Genomic DNA, 24,775 nt, shown 5'->3' with positions numbered 1-24,775 from the left:
ATGAGACAGCTCTCCATCCAAATAATAATTTATAAAAGTAAACCATTATAGGTCAATGTACGGCCTTCAACAGGGAGCCTTGGCTCACACCGAACAAACAGCTATAAACAGTCAGAGATAAAACTCTATAGGGTTATTACAGAAAATAACTTGCGTGTCTTATTATAGATACTTTCATGAGTTGTCTACTCTTTATTCCTTAAATTTTCGAAATCTGTAATAACATATGTTTGTTATTTGTAAAATTATTTCATTTATAGTGGGCTCTAGGGAACTCTTGAGACTTTGCGCAGAAACTAAATGCATAGTCTGATAACTAATTCTTTAATTAAATTAATACATTTTTTATTAACCATGGTAAATCAATGAGACAAGGTTATTAAGGGATAAACTTAGCTGTGATAACAAGGCTAGGTTCTTAAAGGAATGTAACTTATTATATAAGACACTTAGGAATTACTGAGAAACTTCAACAGAAACTCATTACATGCTCTGGTCATTATTTCTTACAATAAATTAAAATACATTGTAATTAAGCATGATATATGTCTTAGCAAATCCTTTGAAGTGAAATAGAGAAGCTGTGATAACACCCTTCAGTTATAACAGGCATTTTTTTTCTGTAATAACATATATGTGTATTATGCAAAATTGACAAACTATGAACTGTTATATCTTTCAATAGTTAAGTATTCATATAGACAAAAGTAATATCAATAGAACTTTTATACATTTTAACTTAACTGTTGATGTATATTGCCTCTTTGAAACATGTAACATATGTACATGTATGTTATCACAGTTTTTTGATTTTTTAGTCAACAATAACAAATGTATGTAATTTTTCTGTAATAACCCTATAGAGTCATATCCCTGACTGATAAAGGGCCCCAAAATTACTAGTGTAAAACCATTCAAACGGGAAAACCAACGGTCTAATCTATATGAAAAACAAGAAACGAGAAACACATATAGATTACATAAAAAAACAACAACTTCTGTACATTAGATTCCTGACTTGGGACAGGTGCAAACATTTGCAGCGGGATTAAACGTTTTTATGGTTCCAAACCTTATCCCTTTTTCTGAAACAATAGCATAACATCACAACATAGAAAACCACACGATAAAATATAAATTGGAAGGCTTCAAAAGGCCACTCAAAGTTGATATTTAGTTTTACAGATTTGACTCACTACAAAATATTTGGAAACTGAACAAAAATATCCCCATTTTATGAAGACTTACAGAATTATTGCACCATTTTAATGAAACTTTTAAGTACTATGACACAAAATGTAATCTGGAGTATTCTTGACCTTCCCAAACAATTAATTAGTTCATGTTCAGTAAAGTCAGGCTAAAATAAATGTATTCTAGTAAAATCAGTCTTTTTAAAGGAAATGAAAACAAATTCAAATTGATTGCTTGCAGGATGAAAAGAAAGAGGTGAAAAAAGAAGAAAAAGAAAAGAAAAAAGAAGGGAAAGAGCACAAAAAACATAAGAAAGATAAAAAGAAGAACAAACCTGAGGAACAAGTAACAGATACATCTAGTAAGTACACCAAAACAATAATAACATCATATACTAGAGCAGATACATCTAGTAAGTACACCAAAACAATAATAACATCATGTACTAGAGTACAACAGTATAATACATCTAGTAAGTACACCAAAACAATAATAACATCATGTACTAGAGTACAGCAATATAATACATCTAGTAAGTACACCAAAAAAATATTAAAATCATGTACTAGAGTACAGCAGTATAATACATCTAGTAAGTACACCCAATTAAAACAATATTAACATCATGTACTAAAGTACAGCAGTATAATACATCAAGTAAGTAAACCAAAACAATATTGACATCATGTACTAGAGTACACCAATATAATACATCTAGTAAGTACACCAGAACAATAATAACATCATGTACTAGAGTACACCAATATAATACATCTAGTAAGTACACCAAAACAATAATAACATCATGTACTAGAGTACACCAATATAATACATCTAGTAAGTACAACAAAACAATAATAACATCATGTACTAGAGTACACCAATATAATACATCTAGTAAGTACACCAAAACAATATTGACATCATGTATTAGAGTACACCAATATAATACATCTAGTAAGTACACCAAAACAATAATAACATCATGTACTAGAGTACACCAATATAATACTTCTAAATTTAATTCTTTATTGTTGTGTACTATGTACTTATTATTTGATAAATAGAAAAAAAGTATAATTGTTATCATTAGCCAATTGGCTGGTTAATAATCTAAAGGATTATGGGTAATTTCATTGTTCGTACCCCAAAATGAAAATAACATCACGTTATTGGTTAAATTTCCATTGTTTATGACATTTTTTAACCAATCAGGACGTTTTGGTGTACACTTTTGAAAATATTACCCAGGATGCATTAGATTCTGAAACAGCGAATTAAATCATGAGCAAGGAACAAAATGGTGACTTCTACAAAGAACAATTCTTTTCTTAGAAGGATAGCATGTTGTTGTTGTTGTTAAATAGGATTTTTTTTCAACGATCATTTTCAATGCTGAAATTTAATTGTTTTCCTCATTAGAATAGTTTGAAATCAAATAATGAATTATATTCAAGTTCTTTTTGAATTAGATTGTTGAGATTAGAATTTTTGATTAGATGAATTTTCTTGAATGGAGTCAGCGGCTATATTGTGATCACCTTAGAAGTGTATTCCTTCATCTGTCAAACAAATCTTTTAGACAATATTTTCACAGAAACTTCTAAATAGAATGACATGATATTTGGTCAGCAGCTTGAAAACCATGAGTTATAACATGTTTGTGCTTTTTGAATCAATCTGACACCTACAAACCTGTTTGCTAATACTTTGAACTACTACAGTCCCTGTAACGTAAAAGTTAACACTTTTTTCGTTCGGGAATCGTACGTACAGCGTTCGGTAATCGTTCGTATAGAGTTCGGTCATCGTTCGTACATCATTCGTATATCGTCCGTACAACGTTCGGTCAGCGTTCGTTCATCGTTCGTTCATCGTATGGTAAATGTCACCGTTGAGGGTTTTGTTATAACGTATGGTTCATGGTATCGTTAATCGTTTTATTTGTCGTATGGTTTATGGTATGGTTTAGCGTTTAGCGTTTAGCGTTTCGCTTATCGTATGGTATGTGCTATCGTTTAGCGTTTCATCAATCGTATGGTATATCGTTTTGTTAAGCGTCTGATATACACGTATGTTTTGGTTTTATTTAATAAAGTTATTTCAATTATTATAGTTTTGAGTTAAAATGATTTAATATAAAAAGACGCGGAATAAAAAAAACAATTATTAGTTTGAATTGGATTAAATCTCTAACTAATATCATTATGGAATATATATAAAACGAATAGGAAACGTTTCTTCCATCACATTTTGACATGAATAACATGAGACCAAATACCGTGATATAAGTCAGACTCTCTATGTCTCTCTCTCTCTCCTCCGCCAAACATTTCTATGATCCAAATATTTCCTTGACACAATAAATTATAATGAATGTTCTATAAATGAGGCTTTATATGAAGTACGTGTTTTATATTTAAATGTATTAAAAAAAAATACAACACATCCATGGTGTTTGTTCTCCTTAATGTCAGAGTCTGATATAAACCGAAAACTGTCAGAGATATATAAAAATTCGTTAAAGATATCTATGGAACCAGTGTCGTTTGTGATACCTGCTGTTGGTGTTAAAACTGGGTTTTTTTACTGTAAAAAGTGCTTAAGTCCATGTATGAGTAAAATACAGAATTTAAAAATAACTCTACCTTTTTTATATTTCTTTATTTTAGAGGTAAGCTTCTGGCCAAGTTTGACTTATTCTGTCGCAAATCATTTACCTTAAATAACCAATCAATTGTATTCTAAAAGAAATTGATTTGTTCTTTGTACGAATACATGAAATATTTCTCACTGGACGTTATGATTGCAATCGATGATAAAATACAAATCTACAATATTTATATGAAAGAGACTAAATAATATATTTTTTAATTATTATTCTACACATATTTAAAGGATCGAAATAATCAGTTCTACAAAAAAGACTTGAAATTTTACAATTATCACATGCATCTATGAAATTTTTTATCGACGCACCAAACTTTTCCCTTTCATCGTGCATAGCTCATTTTCCAATTCACTTAAGGTTTCTAACGATCTTCTTACTTGTTCATTGCATTCTAAAATTAAAATCCTACACAAATTGCAAACACTTTTATTCTCCGGCTAGACTGCGTACAAGATGAATACTGTTTTGTTTGTGTACACACCATGTTTTGAAGGCCGATATCCAGTTTCGATCAAAAAGAATTAATTTGAACCACAACTTAATTACGCCAATTCTTTTTTGCATCACTTTATTGTAAAAACTGCAGCATTTATTTGTGCCAATAAAACAATCATTTAATTGCGCAAATATTATAGACTTGTTTTCAAATGTTTTACTGTTCTTAGTGCACTGACGAGGTCCTTTCCGGTATTTACAGGTACAGATACCGCAAGGGCCTCTTTAGTGCACTTAGAACAAAATAGTGCACTAGGACCTGATGGAAAGATAAAATTGACACAAAAAACATGGCATTTTTGCTTTAATTCAGCAAATAAAATATGTTTAAACTAAACTATATAATGTTACCCACTAGCTGTCCTTATGTGTTTTTGTTGTTTGATTGCTGTCTCGTTGTCGTTAAACCCACTATAATATCCTACAGTTTCAATATATATTTCCCTTGCTCAGAGGAAAGTGATAGAATAGGTTTGTATATACATTTTAGCGTTTCACTTTTCAATTTTTAACTCCCCAAAATTTTATTTTAAACTATTAATTTTGAAGACGTGTGTTATCTAAACGAAGTCTAAATGGTCACCAACCTCCCAGTTTATTGTTTCCCTATTTGGCACACACCTAAATATAAATCTCATTGTAAATACAATTTAATTGGTCGCACTAAGTTCTATTGATCACAAAACAAATCCACGTTTTTTTTAAATATGATAATATTTATTATTTTTACTTTGAAACAAGGAAATAATACTTTAAATTACATTGTGCAAAATATGACGTAAATTCTTCCTGCGAATTAGAAACTCTTTTCTTCATAAAAATGTTTGACATAGTTTACACTGGACATAAAACAACTTACAATCAATCAGCTACAATATATCTAAGGGATTATTATTAATTTATGCATGTACATGTATATATACAAAAAAAAATGCCGCATACCATATACATATATTGTGGGTTAATTATTTTAAGCATAAAGTTCATAAATCGATCTCTGAAACAAATTATATATAATTCTATAGAATAAAGTCAAAGTAAAGATTAAACTTATGCATGGCAGAAAAGAAACATATGAAAACGATAGATGCAATGGGCATGCAGGGCATGCAGCCTTGCAAATGATATTCTAAAAAAATATATATTTACTTTATTAAACTTAGGACTTTAATTTAAGTATTGTTGATGGGATGTTGAATTTTCCAGAACATAAAAATTACACAAGAAAATTTATCAGCACACTACTCTATCAAAATGTGTTTGGTGTCCATTTTACAATATATTTGTTTAAGAATTTAGTGTTTTCTTATTCTTTCTGACATCTGTGTCCATGGATCTGAACAAGAAATTGCGAAGACATTAGGCTTATCTGTTTACCTTCAATTTAAAAAAATAATTTTTCAACAGAATATTTTATATATAAAATTATTTAATTTTTGTTTGTCTTTGCGAAAACAAAATGGCCCTAAAGCTAAATGTCATCGTCAGCATGTATAATGTAAGGCGATAAACACTTTAGAATATACACCGCCTGCTGGATCTTTTTACCTGGGCCCAGATCTTGTTACGTAACAAGTATGAATGTAAAATACTCGATATGGTATATTCAGTCGAATATACACGATATCTCTGGACTGGGTTATTTAAGGTATTTTGATCTCATAATGTAACATTTAAATTTTTGTGCTTTATGTAAAAAAAAATGCATTTGACCATTTTATTTTTAAAACTTCTTTAAAATGAGTTGACTTTCAGCATTTATTTATTTTCAAAACCGGGTACAAATCACTGATTTCCAATTTTAGACCAATCTCATTATTATCAGTAGTAGGAAAATATTTGAAAAAAAAATGTATTTAAAAACGTATTTAATCACTTAATTAGTTATATTTCATATATACAAAATGCGTTTCTGTTTCAAGTTCATATTTGCCTTTTGAGAATACTAATGCCGGAGTTCCACAAGGCTTTGTATTAGGTTCCCTACTATTCCTTATTCATGTATATGACATAGCTGGTAATTTGATAAGTATAACTCGATTGTGTGCTGATGAAAAATCCCTGTCTTATTCAAGTACTCGTCCTAACAAATTAGCGAATGTCTTAAATAGCGATTTAGAACAAATGTTAGTATGGTCTAAGGATTGGTTTATTGTTTTTAATCGGAACAAGACCATTGCTATGCTATTCTCTTGTAATACTTCTCCAGATGATATTAAAATAGAACTTCAAAATCAAGTAGTAGAATTGTCTCCTGTCATAAACATTTAAGTATTACTTTTGATTTCAATGGTAATTTCTATACAATATAGAAAACGTTTCAAAGTGTGAAAGCACAAGATTAAATTTCTAAAAAAAAATTGAAATATGTATTGACTAGGAATTATCTTATTCACATATACTTAACACTTATAAGACCAATTATGTAATATGCACGTGAGTTATGGGTTGACTGTACTCAACAAGATTACAACAATCTGGAACATGTCGTTCAGTTGGAAGCAGGAAGATTAGTTACTAGGTTGCCTGTGTTCGCTAGTCCAGAAGTTATATATATTTTCAGTGGTACAGGCAGACATTTGCTAGTGGACAGAAGAAAATCCAAAAAACTGAATACGTTCTATTCTTCACATAAAGTGGGACTGCCTCTACGATTTAATGCCATTTTTTTTCAGTTATAGATAGAATATCAGAAAATCCTTTTTTTTTTTATCTGCTACTATCGAATGAAAAAGCCTAAACTCTGACATAATTATGTACGTCCAGAAATATGAATATATTCATCTAATTGACACAGACACAATTGCACGTCAATCTTTATTATTAAGGACAGTTGATCTGATACTATGAACAGATTTCAGATAGCTCCCAGTATTAGAATCTGATAAACAAAAATATATTTATATCTTGCATTGTTTCAATATTAAAAGAGTTGGGTAACGTAGTTGAATTTTAGATTAAATTTGGGAAGTCGTGGATACATGTATCCCCATTTGTTAGGTTATTCAACACGAAGAAGTAAAAAAAAAAATATCAGCTGGTTTTAAGAGTTGCAAATATTAACAAATTAAATTTATGATACAGAATTATTTTTTTATTTGTGTCCTTAACAGTGTTTGCTAAATATTTTTTTTTCTCGAATCCCGAAAAGTAAAGAGGTTTTAATACGTGTAAATCCCGAATTTACACAAACGACGCACAGGCACTTGTCTCAATAGAAAAATCCTATATACCTTAATATTAAGGTATATAGGAAAACAAAATTTGAGACAAGTGCCTGTGAATCGACGTTCATAAATGGTCTGTTCAAGAGTTTAATTTCACTTTTCGAAATATTTCAGACACGTAAATAATATAGGTTATTCGTAAGATTTTTATATTAAAATTATATTAAAATTTTCGATAACATTTATTTATTTTTGTTCGCCGTACCATTCTTATTTATGTTTAAAGTGACTTATAGACCCAAAGGGTCGGGTGTTCTAATTATTGTTTTTATATCCACTGACATGCATAATATCTAATGCCATGGGTCACGCATGGACTGTCTTATTTTATAGGGATGCCCATATGGCACATCAAAGATAAGATTGATTTAATCATTGTACTTTAGAATTGCAACAAATCTTAAATTCACTTGAATACATTAACCTGTTATCTTGTCGGATTTACAGCTTATTTTCCAATGCTTGTAGAGTACAATTTTGGTAGGCTTGCTTGCTCTGTTGGTATAAACAATAATTCAAGCTTTGTAAATAACATTGACATCTTCAAACAATGTAGAGGCATATTTTCATCTGTATATATTATATTTAAATTTGATTGGTTATCCCAATTACAATTGTAAAATATACAAACTAAGCAAGCAAGCTAACTAAAGTCTCGCTTTACATGCATTAGGAAATTAGCTGTAAAGCCAACAAACAGATAACCGCTATATCCTGAGAAGAGACCATGATAAAATTTGAAAGTTAAACAAATCTTAGTTTTCACGGGAACGAATATTTTGTTAAAACGTAATTTAAGAAATAAGACGACAAGGTTGAAAATAGTTCTAGACGTCTTATAGCAAGAAAGTCTCCTCACTCAGCTTGTGGTTATGTGTTGGTGGTGGATAGAGTCACACGACTTACAATTGACCATTTATCTGCGGTTACAATTAAAGCTCGTTGTCGAAATCAACACTAGGGAAATACCATTAATCTTTTACAGGGTAAGGGTGGGGGAGTTGTGGCCAGGATGAAATATGTTGTCAGACAAACTTTTTCGTGCATGGGACTTCATATTTGAAAAGGGATAAGAAATCTCTTAATTGATAAGTTCTGCATTATATTTAAAACATCCATTGAAAGAATATCGTATAATTATAAATAATTGTCCGCTGTTGGAAGTTTAGTTTAGCCATTTTTCGTGCTTGTCACAAGGCGATCGATATTTCAGGGGTTTCGATTGTTAAACTCGTTAAATCAAATAACGAACATATTCCATCTCAACCTGAGAAAGAGTGGCTCATTTACATCAATTTTATCAATGATTATCGTTTATAAGATGTTGTACTTTCAATGCTATTTATAAACGCCGAGTAGAATTTTAAATGTTTGGTATAAAAAATTTAAATTGTTCATCTTAAAAAATATTCAGAAGACAATAGGACATATCGAAGAATCTTTGAGTTCTGACGAAAATTATAGTGTTTTTCTATCTTTCCACAAAGTATATAAAAGTATAAAAATTAGAAAATACATGTAGGGAATCGAAGTATTTCTAAGACATTGTTATTTTCCTGTTGTACATGTATGTAGCTTTTTTTTCTCTCTGGCAAACACGGTTTTATAAATCCTGACAGGCACCGACCATTGAAAAACAATCGATCTGTTTAAAATAAGAAATGAAAATAATTGTTTTTTTATGGCAAATAAGAAAAATGACCGTTTGATTTGAAATTGTTTAAAATTATTTAGAATACATGTAGATTGAAATAGATGAAAATATCGTATTTTAATGTGAAAAGGCTAGACTTTAATTTGTGTCGTAGGGATGTGAGTGAGTGGTTTTGTTTACAATTATTTCCCATTATTTCCCTAGTGAAAATCTGCAATAATTATTGTATCATCATGTTGTTTGATTTTCGCATTATAACAAAACTAAGAATATGGCGGATGAATTTATAGTTAGTTGTTTAATGTCCAGTGGCAACTATTAGATGTATCATTAGGAGGGCATTTACAATGTTATAATAACATTAGATGTATGTTTCATTATATGTTGTGTCACATACTATAAATATGTAGTTTTATGGCAATAAAGATTTGAATTGAATTATAATACGTTATTCTGATTGGCTACACTGCAATTTTGCGTTATTCCTTAATCAAATTCATTACACAATAAAATGTATCATTCAAGATGACACGAGGTCCCACAATAGAGTGCACAGGTAAATTTTAAAAAAAACTTGATAAAAATCGTGTTTTCATAATCCTAGCTAAAAAATGTATTTATATTATAAGTATTGAATGCTTCTTTCTGTATCTTCATAGGGTTGTTGACCGTGTGCACATTTTTAGAATGGAGCGCTTTCGCGCTTCTTACAAAATGTACTTCGATCAACGCTTTTACACTCCAATGAAGTTACAAAAAAAAAGCATTCAGTAGTTAAAATAAATATGAACAAGGACATCCTGTGTTATGCAAAAATGTGCATTTCGGCACAAGCGATGATGACCTATAGACCGTGTGTATCATATGTATATTTAGTGTGGGTTGCTCCGAATTATGAAGGTATAAATACAGGAAAATAAAGGAAAAAAATACAAAATTAGATTAGAGTATAACGGGCAAAATAAGAACAGAGGAACATGGTATAAGAAAATTAAGGAAAATGGTATAAGAAAATTCAAGAATAGAGGGACATGGTCTAGTTTTTTGTCGGACAATTGTTGATGATTGTTTAAAGTAAAGTGCATTTATAGGTAAAAATTTCCCACAATCGTTTGTACATTGGTAGGGAATTATGTTTGGAGTTGATGAGGCACATAATGAGTAATTGTTTTTGTTTGAAATTTCTCGAATACTTGTTTTTTTCCGTCTGATATTAAAATGAATAATCAAATCTATAATAAAAAAAATAAATTGTTTAATTACGACATATAGATAAAACTTCTATTCAGTCGTTTTTAAAATACATGCTATAAAAGAGAATACATAAAAAATATTTAACAATCTTTTTGAACAAAAAGTCAACCTTTAGACCCCGAATATATTTTTGTAAGAACATTATATTAATTCCGACTTCAATCTAAAATAACTTGAATTGTTCATTTGGAAAAAAAAAGTGTGATACCTTAGGCTATTTTCAAAAAAATGTTGAGTGATCCGAATTTTACGCATATTATCAACTATATAATGAGATTTAACAGAACACAATTCATGTTTTATATTTAAAAAAACCCCAACATATACGCTAAACGAAACTATGCACGCCAAGAAACGATGTACGCTAAACGATACGATATACGCTAAACGAAACGATGTACGCTAAACGAAACGATGTACGCTAAACGATACGGTATACGCTAAATGAAACGATTTACGCAAAACCATAAGATATACGATAAAAGGGCGCTTATGTTATCGTTTATGGAATGGTTTATGGTACATGGTTTCCTTTCGTACATCGTTCGTTCAGCGTCCGTACAACGCTCGGTCAGCGTTTCGTTTGCATTCGTACACCGTTCGGTAAGCGTACGTACATCGTTCGGGCATCGTCCGTACATGGTTCGGGCATTGTTCGTATTGTTAACTTTTACGTTACACGGACTGTAGTAGGGGTATGCTAAGCACAACAATATGTTCATTTTTTGTATATCTCTTAAAATCAAAACAGACTTGGAAGAAATGTAGAAAAACACATACCAAAAGTTATCTTTAGAAAAAACACCCAAAAAGCACCAAAAATCTATATGTTGTAGGTGTATATTATTATTATTGAATGATGTATATTTGTAGAAGAACCTGAGAAAGCCATATTTGGAGTACAGCTTACCCTGGCTGTGGAGAGAAATAGATGCTACGATGGAGTAGAACTCCCAGCTATGTTCAGGGAATGTATTGACTATATTGAGGAACATGGTATGTTAAACACAATATGATATAAAATGACTTGGTATGATTACCAATAAGAAAACTCTCAACAATTATATATAGACCAAATGACACATAAATAAACAACTACATGCCACCATATGTGTAACATGGGTAGGTATTATATTCAGGTTATTTTAGCCCTCACTATTGCTTGAGCAAAAATAATCATGAATATAATGCCTACGCATGTTAAAACTACAATAAAGTATAGCTTGCATCAATTATTTCCTAAATATAAACATAAGAATAATTTAATTATTGAAATCTTAATAAATGCTGCAAATAGATAATGGTATAAAACTTTAAAATTATACTTTTTATTTTACACCTATTCCATTGCATTTTCACACTAATTTACTAATTAAAAACATCATTTATCATATTTCAGGGCTATCTTGTGAAGGGATATACAGAATCTCTGGTGTGAAGTCTAAGATCCAGCTCCTAAAGGACTGTTATAACAAGGGTCTGCCTGTGTTCCTAGAGGAACATGAACCTAACATTGTGGCCAGTCTACTAAAACAGTTCCTTAGGGAGTTACCAGAACCTGTCCTAACAGCATGGCTGATGCCAAAGTTTGAGGAAGCTTCAGGTATTAAATAACTTAAAGGGTTGGTCTGCCCTGTTATTGAAGCAATTTATATCTGTGTAGGCTACATCGTTTGGTCTTTGTTGGCTAGATGTCTTATTGGAATCTCATTATATTTAGATATAATAAAATGTGATATGAGTGCCAATGAGACAACCAAGTCACAATTTTTAAAAGCAAACCATTATAGGTCAAAGTACGGTTTTCAAAACGGAGCCTTGGCTCGCACCAAACAGCAAGCTATAAATGTACCTTGAAAACTTTTGAAAATTGTATTTTAATACACTCAACAGGGAATTTTGATTAAGCAACCAGTTGTTAAGTATGATATTATTTGGTCCCTTGATCATGTTGATACACAAGTGTATTCATGAATAATTGTGTTGCTTACATTGTTATATGAGTAGAATCATTTTGAAGTCAGTGATATGGTTTTGCTTAGATATATATACTAAGTGATTATTGTTTGAGCTGCCAAAATTTATCATTTTGAAACAGATATGAAAAACATTTAGTAAATATATTTTGGTATATGTTTTATGTCCTAGGCTTTACAGATATTTGGGCTGATATTTGAAAGGCTTTTAAATCTTTACATGATTTACTTTCAGTTCTGAAAAGTGAAAAGAGTAAAGTTGAGAGGTTCCATAAACTAATTCACGATTTACCCAAACCTAACAGAATGCTGTTATCCTGGATGATAGTGCATATGACACATGTCATTGAAAGGGTATGTAAACACTGACAATATATGACAAATGTACAAAAAAATAATACTCTTTGAATCAGGATTTACTCAAACATAATAAGATGTTGTTATCCTAGGTGACACGTAAAGTATATGACACATGTGACTGCATAATAGTGCATATGACACATGGGATTTATAGGGTAGGTAAACACATAAAGTATATGACACATGTGACGTGATGATAGTGCATATGACACATGAGATTTAGAGGGTATGTAAACATATACAACATATGATACATGTGGCTGATGATAGTGCATACGACACATGAAACTGAGAGGGTAGGAAAAGACTTAACCTACCAAAACATAACATGATGTTCTTATCTTAAATGATAGTGCATATGACACATGTCATTTGAGAAATAAACAAATACACATGATTTACCCAAACCTAATAAGATGTTGTTATTCTAAATGATAATACATATGCCACATTTCATTGAGAGAGTATGGATACATATACAATATATGACACATGTTATTGATGATAGTGCATATGACACATGTGACTGATAATAGTGCATATGACACATGTAAATGATAGGTTACTAGGTAAATACTTAAATTACCCGAAAATAACACATATAAAATCAAGCCAGTTTTTTTTATTCATTTATTTCATTTCAGCAAAAAGAGAATAAGATGAGTTTACAGAATGTGTCCATTGTACTGAGTCCTACCATGCAGATTAGCCACAGAGTGTTAAATGTTCTCTTCTCTCATGCCAAACAACTGTTTAAACATACAGAACTCAAAAAGTAAGTACAGAAAAGTGAAAAACATTAAATGTCATAAAGTTATTTGAATTAGTGATTTTGTTTTGTATGACTATTTACAGAATCTATGACAGCCAGAGAGAATTTTTTTAAGGCAAACATGTTCTGCTTAGTATTCTACAAATATGTCATTTTTTTTTTGGTACAAACTATGATAGATAAAGAGAAACTCCAATCAATAAAAATACTCAGGAAAGTAAGAGCTACAAATAATTTAACAAGATCAACGATGATAGATAGAGAGAAACTTTAAATGACATGTTTAAATACATCTATACAATAAACAGCAAAATAATTGTAGGTTTGATCTACACAAAAAATCAAGGTGAATGATTCTGGCTCTAAGTAGCCTCTTTTTATCTCCAACATTTATCGACATGTTGAAATGACAATATGGATTTGTTTACAAAGTGAAATAAAAACATCATATTATGATTAGCAGTCCAAAAAAAAGTAAAATCACAAAAACACTGAACTTAGAGGAAAATCAATTCAGAAAGGCCATAATGGCAAAATCAAATAACAAAACGCATCAAAAACGAATGGACAAGAACTGTCATTTTCCTGACTTGGTACAGGCATTTTCAAATGTAAAAAATGGTGGATTAAACCTGGTTTTATAGCGCTAACCTTCTCACTTTGATGACAGTCTCATCAAATTCCGTTATATTTACATTGATGCGTTAACTAAACAGACACAATAAATAAAATAGTTAAAATATGGGTACATCAGTCATCATCATATCAAAGATACATCAACCTGTACACCAGTGAAAAAGACATAATTGCTAGGTCTAAATTATTCATTAGCTTTATTGTATACAAATGATTTTACTATATAAAGTCTTATTTTATATAGGTACAAGCCACCCATCAAACCAGCTCATTCCAAGTGGTCACTAGAACTACCTGACAGCCCTGCACAGCTGGAGGAAGAGCTACTAAAGCAGGAATCGTTACTGAACAGTTTACATGAACAGTTAAGAAATGGAATATCTGACCAAGACAAAGAAGAACAACTGTGGGAAGTACAAAGAGTCGTTACTCAGCTGAAAAGAAAGGTAGACAATGATGTCACGTGTTGTATTGAATATAATAACATTTGTTGCAATAAAATACTTATAATGATAAGGGCTATTCCAGAAAAAAATGTATGGGGGGTTGGAAGGCAGTTTTTGTCAGCACCCGCCACTCAGACAATTGTAATTGAGAATTATAGTGCATTATAGTGTGAAAAGTTGCTCCTATACCCATCACCCATGTATTATTAATACAATGTGCCTTCCAACCCCCATACTTTTTTTCTGGAATAGCCCTAAGATAATTAGGCTTAAGAAAAAGCACATGTTTTTTCACTGTACTCCACTATACCCTAATTTTTTAGAGCTGACCCCAACTTTTTTTCATTGAAAATTCTGCAAATTTATTTTCGTCAGTGGTATAAATTATTTTTTGACAGCAAAAATCATCAACAAGTATTGTGTTAAACCATATCTGACTAAAAAAAACAACTTCCATAAATGGCTGCTTACGAGATGTATAGGTAAATGCAATATTTGCCTATATCTGGTTTTGAAGTTCAATTAAAAAATAAAAATGATGCTGACCGATAAACCTTATTTTTTTCAGACTGTTACCATAAACAAAGATATTTGTTTTACTTGGCTATGTGTCATGTTACTCCTTTGCATTCTTTTCTGTTTCTTTCTTTTCTTTCATATTTTATAATTTTTTGCTCAAATATTGTGAATTCTGAGGCATGCAGATACAGTCATACCTGATTAAACAGGACCCTGAATAAACCGGTTTCCTGTGCATTTCCGGCCAAAAATTCCCATTTTTTTCCCTTCAAACTCTTTGTTAAAATACCCTTTGTAAACCGGACCCTGTGTATTCCGAATTCCAGTCTGATTATGAAGTCCCAATACTCTTAATTACATTAATTTTTACCTGTCAAAACCGGTTTGTCTTATTAATTTCAATGATTGATATGCAATCAAAACATATTTGTTTATACAATATGGCTTTTCAGGATAATCAATTAGTCATGTGTTAAACTGTGAACTTACAATCGGACAGTAGTGAGCTGTATTATTTATTAAAACATAATAAACATGTCAATTAAACGAAAAGACACACCGAATATATCTCGGATTGAACTTACGTTGTAACTTGTATAAACAAATTTAAATCGCAAAGTAAAAATTTACATCGTGATTTCGAAATCCTGGGTTCCCTGTTGTGAACCCCTAAATAAATGACCTGGATAATGAAAAACACCCGGATGACAACAATCAATGGGTATTGTACACTGTACAACAACGTTTCGATAGTGATGAAATTACGTTTGATAATATTCTGGCTTTTTAATCGGCCTTTCCAACATTTCAAATTAATGATCATGGAAGTAAATCGAAACTCTCGTCTCACAATCCAAACAATGCGAGCATTATGATGCAAATGCAAACAATGAAAAACGAAGTGAAAGTATTTTAACTTATCAGATATAATATACAATCAGAGAGAACTTTTACATGCAAGATATCGGACGTCACAAGTCATTAACTTCTGGTCAAAACGGAAACCTGAATAAACCGGCTCACTGTTCAAACCAGCCCTTTTCATAGTCCCGTAGCCTGCCGGTTTATACAGGTTATACTGTATCAAAAAGGAATAACTGATTTACCAGTAATCAGCCATACAACTTATAAGTTGATCAGTTAAATCAAAATTAAACTACATGGGAATTATTCAGGGTATTCCAACTTAGTTGCACCAAAAGGGTATCTTACTATACCAAATTTTTCCTTGATTTTTCAAAGTTTAGTTTAGCCATAATAAAAAGGAGTATATAACAGCAATATAATGTCATAAACAGTGCAGAATAAGTCTGTACACATTTCAGGCGAAATTTATACTGTTGAGATAGTGTCAAGACATATTTAAGACTCTCAAGAATGTGTCGAGACATATTCAGACATTATTTAGAATGTAAAGAATATGTCAAGACATATTCAGACATTATTAAGAATGTCAAGAACATGTCAAGACAGATCGAGACAAATTTAAGACAGTCAAGAATTGGTCGAGACTAAGCCAGACTCTTATCAGGTGATACAGGAAGTGTTGAGAAAATTTAAGACAATGTTCATACCGTCAAGACACTTGTAAAGAAAAATCAAGAACCGTATTAGACAAATTCATACTATGTCAAGAATTTTTAAAAATTATTCAGACAAATATAGAATGTCGAGTAAAAATTCATGCATATTCAGACAAAAACTGGTCTTTTCAGACTTTTTGACTTTTGCAGTGAAATCTGCACTATTTTCTTGTACCAAGTAAATGATTTAATTTGACTTCTTTCAGATAAAAATGGCAAGTAAAGGAAGTGATATGAAGGAGAAAAGAAAATCTGATGATGTCAAAAAATCTAAAACATCACAAGAGGAAGAACTGAAATTAGAATTGAAAGAAATCCCACATAAAAAACAAGCTCCTCAGCCTCCATCTGAAACAGCCAATGATCAGCAACAAGACCAAGCTGAAGAACAGAATGAAGCTAGTCTGAAAAATGATGAGAAAATGGAAGAGTCTACTAAATCTAAAGGGGATGCAGCCCCAACACAAGTTACAGTTGCTGTTATTGAAAAAAATAAGAATGAAGAAAATGTGGAGTCTGCCAAACTGGAAGAATCTCATGTTGTAGATGAAAACATAAAAGATGAGCAAGAACTTGAAGAAAAAAAGGAAGAAATAACTGTCAGTGAGGAAAAATACGAAGAAAAACCTCCAGAAATGACTATTATTGAGGAAAAATTTGAAGAAAAACCTTCAGAAATGACTGTTATTGAGGAAAAAGATGAAGACATTCAAGATGAAGATATGTCTGAAAACCAGACTGGAGATAAAAAGACAGAAGTAGAAAAGGTAGACATTGTTAGTGAAATAGGAGAAAAAACTGAAGAGGCAGAGCAGTTACCAGGAACTGATGAAGAGAAACAAAAATCTGCTCAAAGTTCAGATGATGAATTTGAGCAACAGGTAAAAAATATCATAAATGAATACAGTTATGAATAAGGAAGACAATTTAAATGCTGTTGTAGCTAACCTTAGGACTATAAAATTGGTCTGAGAAACCACAATTTAACTCATATAATTTCACTTTTTAGGAGTAGAAATAGCCACAGGATATTTAGAGTGCTAGCCAATTCCAATTTGAGACAACAAAAGTTAACTGTAATAAAAACTATTACTTTGGTTCTCCATTCATGTATAAAATAAAACATTTAATTTGATAATAGTAATAACCATGATAACAGATAATAACATACAAATACATTGATGATTGATCCCCTGACAGAATATTGATTACTGACCCATATCCTGCTAACGGGTGCGGGAATTTCTTGCTACATTGAAGACCTGTTGGTGACCTTCTGCTGTTGTTTTTTTCTATGGTCGGGTTGTTGTCTCTTTGGCACATTCCCCGTTTCCATTCTCAATTTTATTCAATTATTTTAACCTTTTCATAAGTTGAGAAAGAGTTATTTTCCTTGATCAATCAGACTTTAAGTATTCGTTTCAGTCAAAATACAAATATATTGAAACAATTCTCTAGTAGAGACAACTTTGAGATAACGAGAGTATATTAACCAATCATTTGATAGGACAGGTATTAGAAATATGACTGAAAAATCTGTTTAATCAGCTTTTTATTGATAAAATATGGAGATGTGGTTTGATTGCCTATTAAGACCAAAGGACCAGGCTGTAAACACATTCCAGATGGCCTAGCACAATGAGCAAAACCCATACTGTGCATTAACCTAAATGTAAAATAGTTTTTAACTGGATTTCTGAAGGAGAATATCAGTTATTAGTTGATGTAGGATCAGTGGTCAGGCAGGCAGGTGGATTTATTTACGGTGGACTTATTATTAGATACCAATTTTCTTTGATCTCAGGGGTAAATGTTAATTGGGATTTAACAATTTTGCAATCCACAAAAATTGGTACACACGAAAATAAATGAATCCACAGTATAATAATAAAGGGATGTGGTATGATTCCCATTGAGACAACTATCCACTAAAGTTCAAATCAAGTGGATGTAAGCAATTAGTTTTAATCAGGAAATAAAGATTCATTGAATTCTTGTTTAGGTAGAGGATATCTTAGAGCAACAGAAGGATATACAGGCTAGAGAGTCTAGCGAAGACAGTGATGCAGGAACTATAGAGGAGGATGTAGATGTAAGGGAGATAAGCCAGGAACCATCAACAGAATCTACAGGTAAGATATACAGACTAGAGAGTTCAGTGGAGACAGTGATGCATGAACTATAGAGGAGGATGTAGATGTAAGGGAGATAAGCCAGGAACCATCAACAGAATCTACAGGTAAGATATACAGACTAGAGAGTTCAGTGGAGACAGTGATGCATGAACTATAGAGGAGGATGTAGATGTAAGGGAGATAAGCCAGGAACCATCAACAGAATCTACAGCTAAGATATACAGGCTAGAGAGTTCAGTGGAGACAGTGGAGACAGTGATGCAGGAACTATAGAGGAGGATGTAGATGTAAGGGAGATAAGCCAGGAACCATCAACAGAATCTACAGGTAAGATATACAGACTAGAGAGTTCAGTGAAGACAGTGATGCATGAACTATAGAGGAGGATGTAGATGTAAGGGAGATAAGCCAGGAACCATCAACAGAATCTACAGGTAAGATATACAGGCTAGAGAGTTCAGTGGAGACAGTGATGCAGGAACTATAGAGGAGGATGTAGATGTAAGGGAGATAAGCCAGGAACCATCAACAGAATCTACAGGTAAGATATACAGACTAGAGAGTTCAGTGGAGACAGTGATGCAGGAACTATAGAGGAGGATGTAGATGTAAGGGAGATAAGCCAGGAACCATCAACAGAATCTACAGGTAAGATATACAGACTAGAGAGTTCAGTGGAGACAGTGATGCAGGAAATATAGAGGAGGATGTAGATGTAAGGGAGATAAGCCAGGAACCATCAACAGAATCTACAGGTAAGATATACAGACTAGAGAGTTCAGTGGAGACAGTGATGCAGGAACTATAGAGGAGGATGTAGATGTAAGGGAGATAATCAATGAACCATCAACAGAATCTACAGGTAAGATATACAGGCTAGAGAGTTCAGTGGAGACAGTGATGCAGGAACTATAGAGGAGGATGTAGATGTAAGGGAGATAAGCCAGGAACCATCAACAGAATCTACAGGTAAGATATACAGACTAGAGAGTTCAGTGGAGACAGTGATGCAGGAACTATAGAGGAGGATGTAGATGTAAGGGAGATAATCAATGAACCATCAACAGAATCTACAGGTAAGATATACAGACTAGAGAGTTCAGTGGAGACAGTGATGCAGGAACTATAGAGGAGGATGTAGATGTAAGGGAGATAAGCCAGGAACCATCAACAGAATCTACAGGTAAGATATACAGGCTAGAGAGTTCAGTGGAGACAGTGATGCAGGAACTATAGAGGAGGATGTAGATGTAAGGGAGATAATCAATGAACCATCAACAGAATCTACAGGTAAGATATACAGACTAGAGAGTTCAGTGGAGACAGTGATGCATGAACTATAGAGGAGGATGTAGATGTAAGGGAGATAAGCCAGGAACCATCAACAGAATCTACAGGTAAGATATACAGACTAGAGAGTTCAGTGGAGACAGTGATGCAGGAACTATAGAGAAGGATGTAGATGTAAGGGAGATAAGCCAGGAACCATCAACAGAATCCACAGGTAAGATATACAGACTAGAGAGTTCAGTGGAGACAGGTATGCATGAACTATAGAGGAGGATGTAGATGTAAGGGAGATAAGCCAGGAACCATCAACAGAATCTACAGGTAAGATATATAGACTAGAGAGTTCAGTGGAGACAGTGATGCAGGAACTATAGAGGAGGATGTAGATGTAAGGGAGATAAGCCAGGAACCATCAACAGAATCTACAGGTAAGATATACAGGCTAGAGAGTTCAGTGGAGACAGTGATGCAGGAACTATAGAGGAGGATGTAGATGTAAGGGAGATAAGCCAGGAACCATCAACAGAATCTACAGGTAAGATATACAGACTAGAGAGTTCAGTGGAGACAGTGATGCATGAACTATAGAGGAGGATGTAGATGTAAGGGAGATAAGCCAGGAACCATCAACAGAATCTACAGGTAAGATATACAGACTAGAGAGTTCAGTGGAGACAGTGATGCAGGAACTATAGAGGAGGATGTAGATGTAAGGGAGATAAGCCAGGAACCATCAACAGAATCTACAGGTAAGATATACAGACTAGAGAGTTCAGTGGAGACAGTGATGCAGGAAATATAGAGGAGGATGTAGATGTAAGGGAGATAAGCCAGGAACCATCAACAGAATCTACAGGTAAGATATACAGACTAGAGAGTTCAGTGGAGACAGTGATGCATGAACTATAGAGGAGGATGTAGATGTAAGGGAGATAAGCCAGGAACCATCAACAGAATCTACAGCTAAGATATACAGGCTAGAGAGTTCAGTGGAGACAGTGGAGACAGTGATGCAGGAACTATAGAGGAGGATGTAGATGTAAGGGAGATAAGCCAGGAACCATCAACAGAATCTACAGGTAAGATATACAGACTAGAGAGTTCAGTGGAGACAGTGATGCAGGAACTATAGAGGAGGATGTAGATGTAAGGGAGATAAGCCAGGAACCATCAACAGAATCTACAGGTAAGATATACAGGCTAGAGAGTTCAGTGGAGACAGTGATGCAGGAACTATAGAGGAGGATGTAGATGTAAGGGAGATAATCAATGAACCATCAACAGAATCTACAGGTAAGATATACAGACTAGAGAGTTCAGTGGAGACAGTGATGCATGAACTATAGAGGAGGATGTAGATGTAAGGGAGATAAGCCAGGAACCATCAACAGAATCTACAGGTAAGATATACAGACTAGAGAGTTCAGTGGAGACAGTGATGCAGGAACTATAGAGAAGGATGTAGATGTAAGGGAGATAAGCCAGGAACCATCAACAGAATCCACAGGTAAGATATACAGACTAGAGAGTTCAGTGGAGACAGGTATGCAGGAACTATAGAGGAGGATGTAGATGTAAGGGAGATAAGCCAGGAACCATCAACAGAATCTACAGGTAAGATATATAGACTAGAGAGTTCAGTGGAGACAGTGATGCAGGAACTATAGAGGAGGATGTAGATGTAAGGGAGATAAGCCAGGAACCATCAACAGAATCTACAGGTAAGATATACAGGCTAGAGAGTTCAGTGGAGACAGTGATGCAGGAACTATAGAGGAGGATGTAGATGTAAGGGAGATAAGCCAGGAACCATCAACAGAATCTACAGGTAAGATATACAGACTAGAGAGTTCAGTGGAGACAGTGATGCATGAACTATAGAGGAGGATGTAGATGTAAGGGGGATAAGCCAGGAACCATCAACAGAATCTACAGGTAAGATATACAGACTAGAGAGTTCAGTGGAGACAGTGATGCAGGAACTATAGAGGAGGATGTAGATGTAAGGGAGATAAGCCAGGAACCATCAACAGAATCTACAGGTAAGATATACAGACTAGAGAGTTCAGTGGAGACAGTGATGCAGGAAATATAGAGGAGGATGTAGATGTAAGGGAGATAAGCCAGGAACCATCAACAGAATCTACAGGTAAGATATACAGACTAGAGAGTTCAGTGGAGACAGTGATGCATGAACTATAGAGGAGGATGTAGATGTAAGGGAGATAAGCCAGGAACCATCAACAGAATCTACAGGTAAGATATACAGACTAGAGAGTTCAGTGGAGACAGTGATGCATGAACTATAGAGGAGGATGTAGATGTAAGGGAGATAAGCCAGGAACCATCAACAGAATCTACAGGTAAGATATACAGGCTACATACCTGCCAACTTTCATGATTTAGGCGTGTACTACACGATTTTGACCCTCTGTCTCGATTACACGATCGTGATCGTGAAAATAGCCAAAAAACACGATTTTAGTAAAATTTATACGAAAAATATTTTTGTTCCCGATTTTGAACTTTTGAAAGTTTTCCCAAGGGAGACAAATCGTGTCTGACAAATTTCATCCAATCAAAATTTAGTGATCACGCATTCACCAGTTGATTAATGTCGGCATAGTAAACAATCAAAGAGTGAAATTTTGAGTTGTTTTTTTTTAGCTTGGGTGTTAAATTTATAAAAATTGGAATCATGATGGGCGAGTTATCACTTGCAAAATAGTTCTGTCACCGCCTAAGAAAAAAAAGCGTGTTGCTTCGTGCAAATACTTAGAGAAATGGGAGAATGATGTCAAGTCACCGTCACATAATAGCCGAAAGGAATCTGTGACGTACCCATCCTAATTTCATAAGTGGGAAATACAGATACAGATACAGAAGTACAGGGGCTGGTTGTCTAAATCAACGTTACGTCGTTAGGATTGTCACATGCCTTTTGTAAAGTTTGCAACAGAGACTTTAAAGTTGACCACGGTGGCCTTAATGATGTCTCCAAACATTCTAGTACTGCTTGTGATATTGATCTATATAATATATGAGGGTTTGGATGGGGTTAAATGATTAAAGAATATAATGCCCTTAAAAAATGAAGATAAGGGAATAACGAGCAAAAAAAATGAAAATTGGAGAAATGCGTGGTCAAATTTTTTGAAGATTAGAAAAAAAAGAGGTTAATTTTTTGAAGATTAGAGAAAAAAGGGGTGAAAATTAAATGTTTACAGAACAACAGACCCCCCCCCCCCCCCCATTTCCAGACCCTCATATATTGTTGTTTTTTTTGTTATAAAATTATTAAAATTATTACTATTTTTTTATTTCTTGACAATGTATCAGACAAACATAAAGTCATCTTACTGGTGTTTATCTCAACAAAAAGAATACAACAATCAAACAATTTAAAAAAAGATAGGTTATAATAGCATCTTCAACTATCACCCCCCAAAAAAGAAGTATGTCAGACACTTTTAGGAGCCAAATCATCACACGAAAAAATGCCGCGAAAAATTATACCCTCAAAAATGGTGCCACGCACAAAAACCCCCATGGCCATTTTCAAAAGTTGGCAGGTATGAGGCTAGAGAGTTCAGTGGAGACAGTGATGCAGGAACTATAAAGGAGGATGTAGATGTAAGGGAGATAAGCCAGGAACCATCAACAGAATCTACAGGTAAGATATACAGACTAGAGAGTTCAGTGGAGACAGTGATGCAGGAACTATAGAGGAGGAAGTAGATGTAAGGGAGATAAGCCAGGAACCATCAACAGAATCTACAGGTAAGATATACAGACTAGAGAGTTCAGTGGAGACAGTGATGCAGGAACTATAGAGGAGGATGTAGATGTAAGGGAGATAAGCCAGGAACCATCAACAGAATCTACAGGTAAGATATACAGACTAGAGAGTTCAGTGGAGACAGTGATGCAGGAACTATAGAGGAGGATGTAGATGTAAGGGAGATAAGCCAGGAACCATCAACAGAATCTACAGGTAAGATATACAGACTAGAGAGTTCAGTGGAGACAGTGATGCATGAACTATAGAGGAGGATGTAGATGTAAGGGAGATAATCAATGAACCATCAACAGAATCTACAGGTAAGATATACAGGCTAGAGAGTTCAGTGGAGACAGTGGAGACAGTGATGCAGGAACTATAGAGGAGGATGTAGATGTAAGGGAGATAATCAATGAACCATCAACAGAATCTACAGGTAAGATATACAGACTAGAGAGTTCAGTGGAGACAGTGATGCATGAACTGTAGAGGAGGATGTAGATGTAAGGGAGATAAGCCAGGAACCATCAACAGAATCCACAGGTAAGATATACAGACTAGAGAGTTCAGTGGAGACAGTGATGCAGGAACTATAGAGGAGGATGTAGATGTAAGGGAGATAAGCCAGGAACCATCAACAGAATCTACAGGTAAGATATACAGACTAGAGAGTTCAGTGGAGACAGTGATGCAGGAACTATAGAGGAGGATGTAGATGTAAGGGAGATAAGCCAGGAACCATCAACAGAATCTACAGGTAAGATATACAGGCTAGAGAGTTC

The 24,775-nt window shown here is 33.5% G+C and overlaps 1 protein-coding gene across 2 annotated transcripts in view; it reads left to right on the top strand.

The window, feature by feature from the left end:
• Window positions 1-24,775, top strand: part of LOC139496341 (ralA-binding protein 1-like) — a 52,343-nt gene that overhangs the window by 10,390 nt on the left and 17,178 nt on the right. For both annotated transcript variants that reach the window (XR_011657625.1, XM_071284859.1), the window contains exons 5-12: window positions 1,435-1,555; window positions 11,369-11,491; window positions 11,895-12,098; window positions 12,707-12,825; window positions 13,476-13,606; window positions 14,484-14,685; window positions 16,994-17,668; window positions 18,790-18,919. Coding sequence is in view for 1 of the 2 variants with exons in the window: in XM_071284859.1 (XP_071140960.1) it covers window positions 1,435-1,555; window positions 11,369-11,491; window positions 11,895-12,098; window positions 12,707-12,825; window positions 13,476-13,606; window positions 14,484-14,685; window positions 16,994-17,668; window positions 18,790-18,919 (1,705 nt within the window). In the remaining variant the exon portion in view is untranslated. The remainder of the gene's footprint in view (window positions 1-1,434; window positions 1,556-11,368; window positions 11,492-11,894; window positions 12,099-12,706; window positions 12,826-13,475; window positions 13,607-14,483; window positions 14,686-16,993; window positions 17,669-18,789; window positions 18,920-24,775) is intronic.

Source organism: Mytilus edulis, chromosome 11 (assembly GCF_963676685.1).
Source record: "Mytilus edulis chromosome 11, xbMytEdul2.2, whole genome shotgun sequence".
Classification (NCBI taxonomy): Eukaryota; Metazoa; Mollusca; class Bivalvia; order Mytilida; family Mytilidae; genus Mytilus; species Mytilus edulis.
The sequence above is the reverse complement of the archived record's forward strand: the minus strand, read 5'-3'. Positions and strand labels throughout refer to the sequence as shown.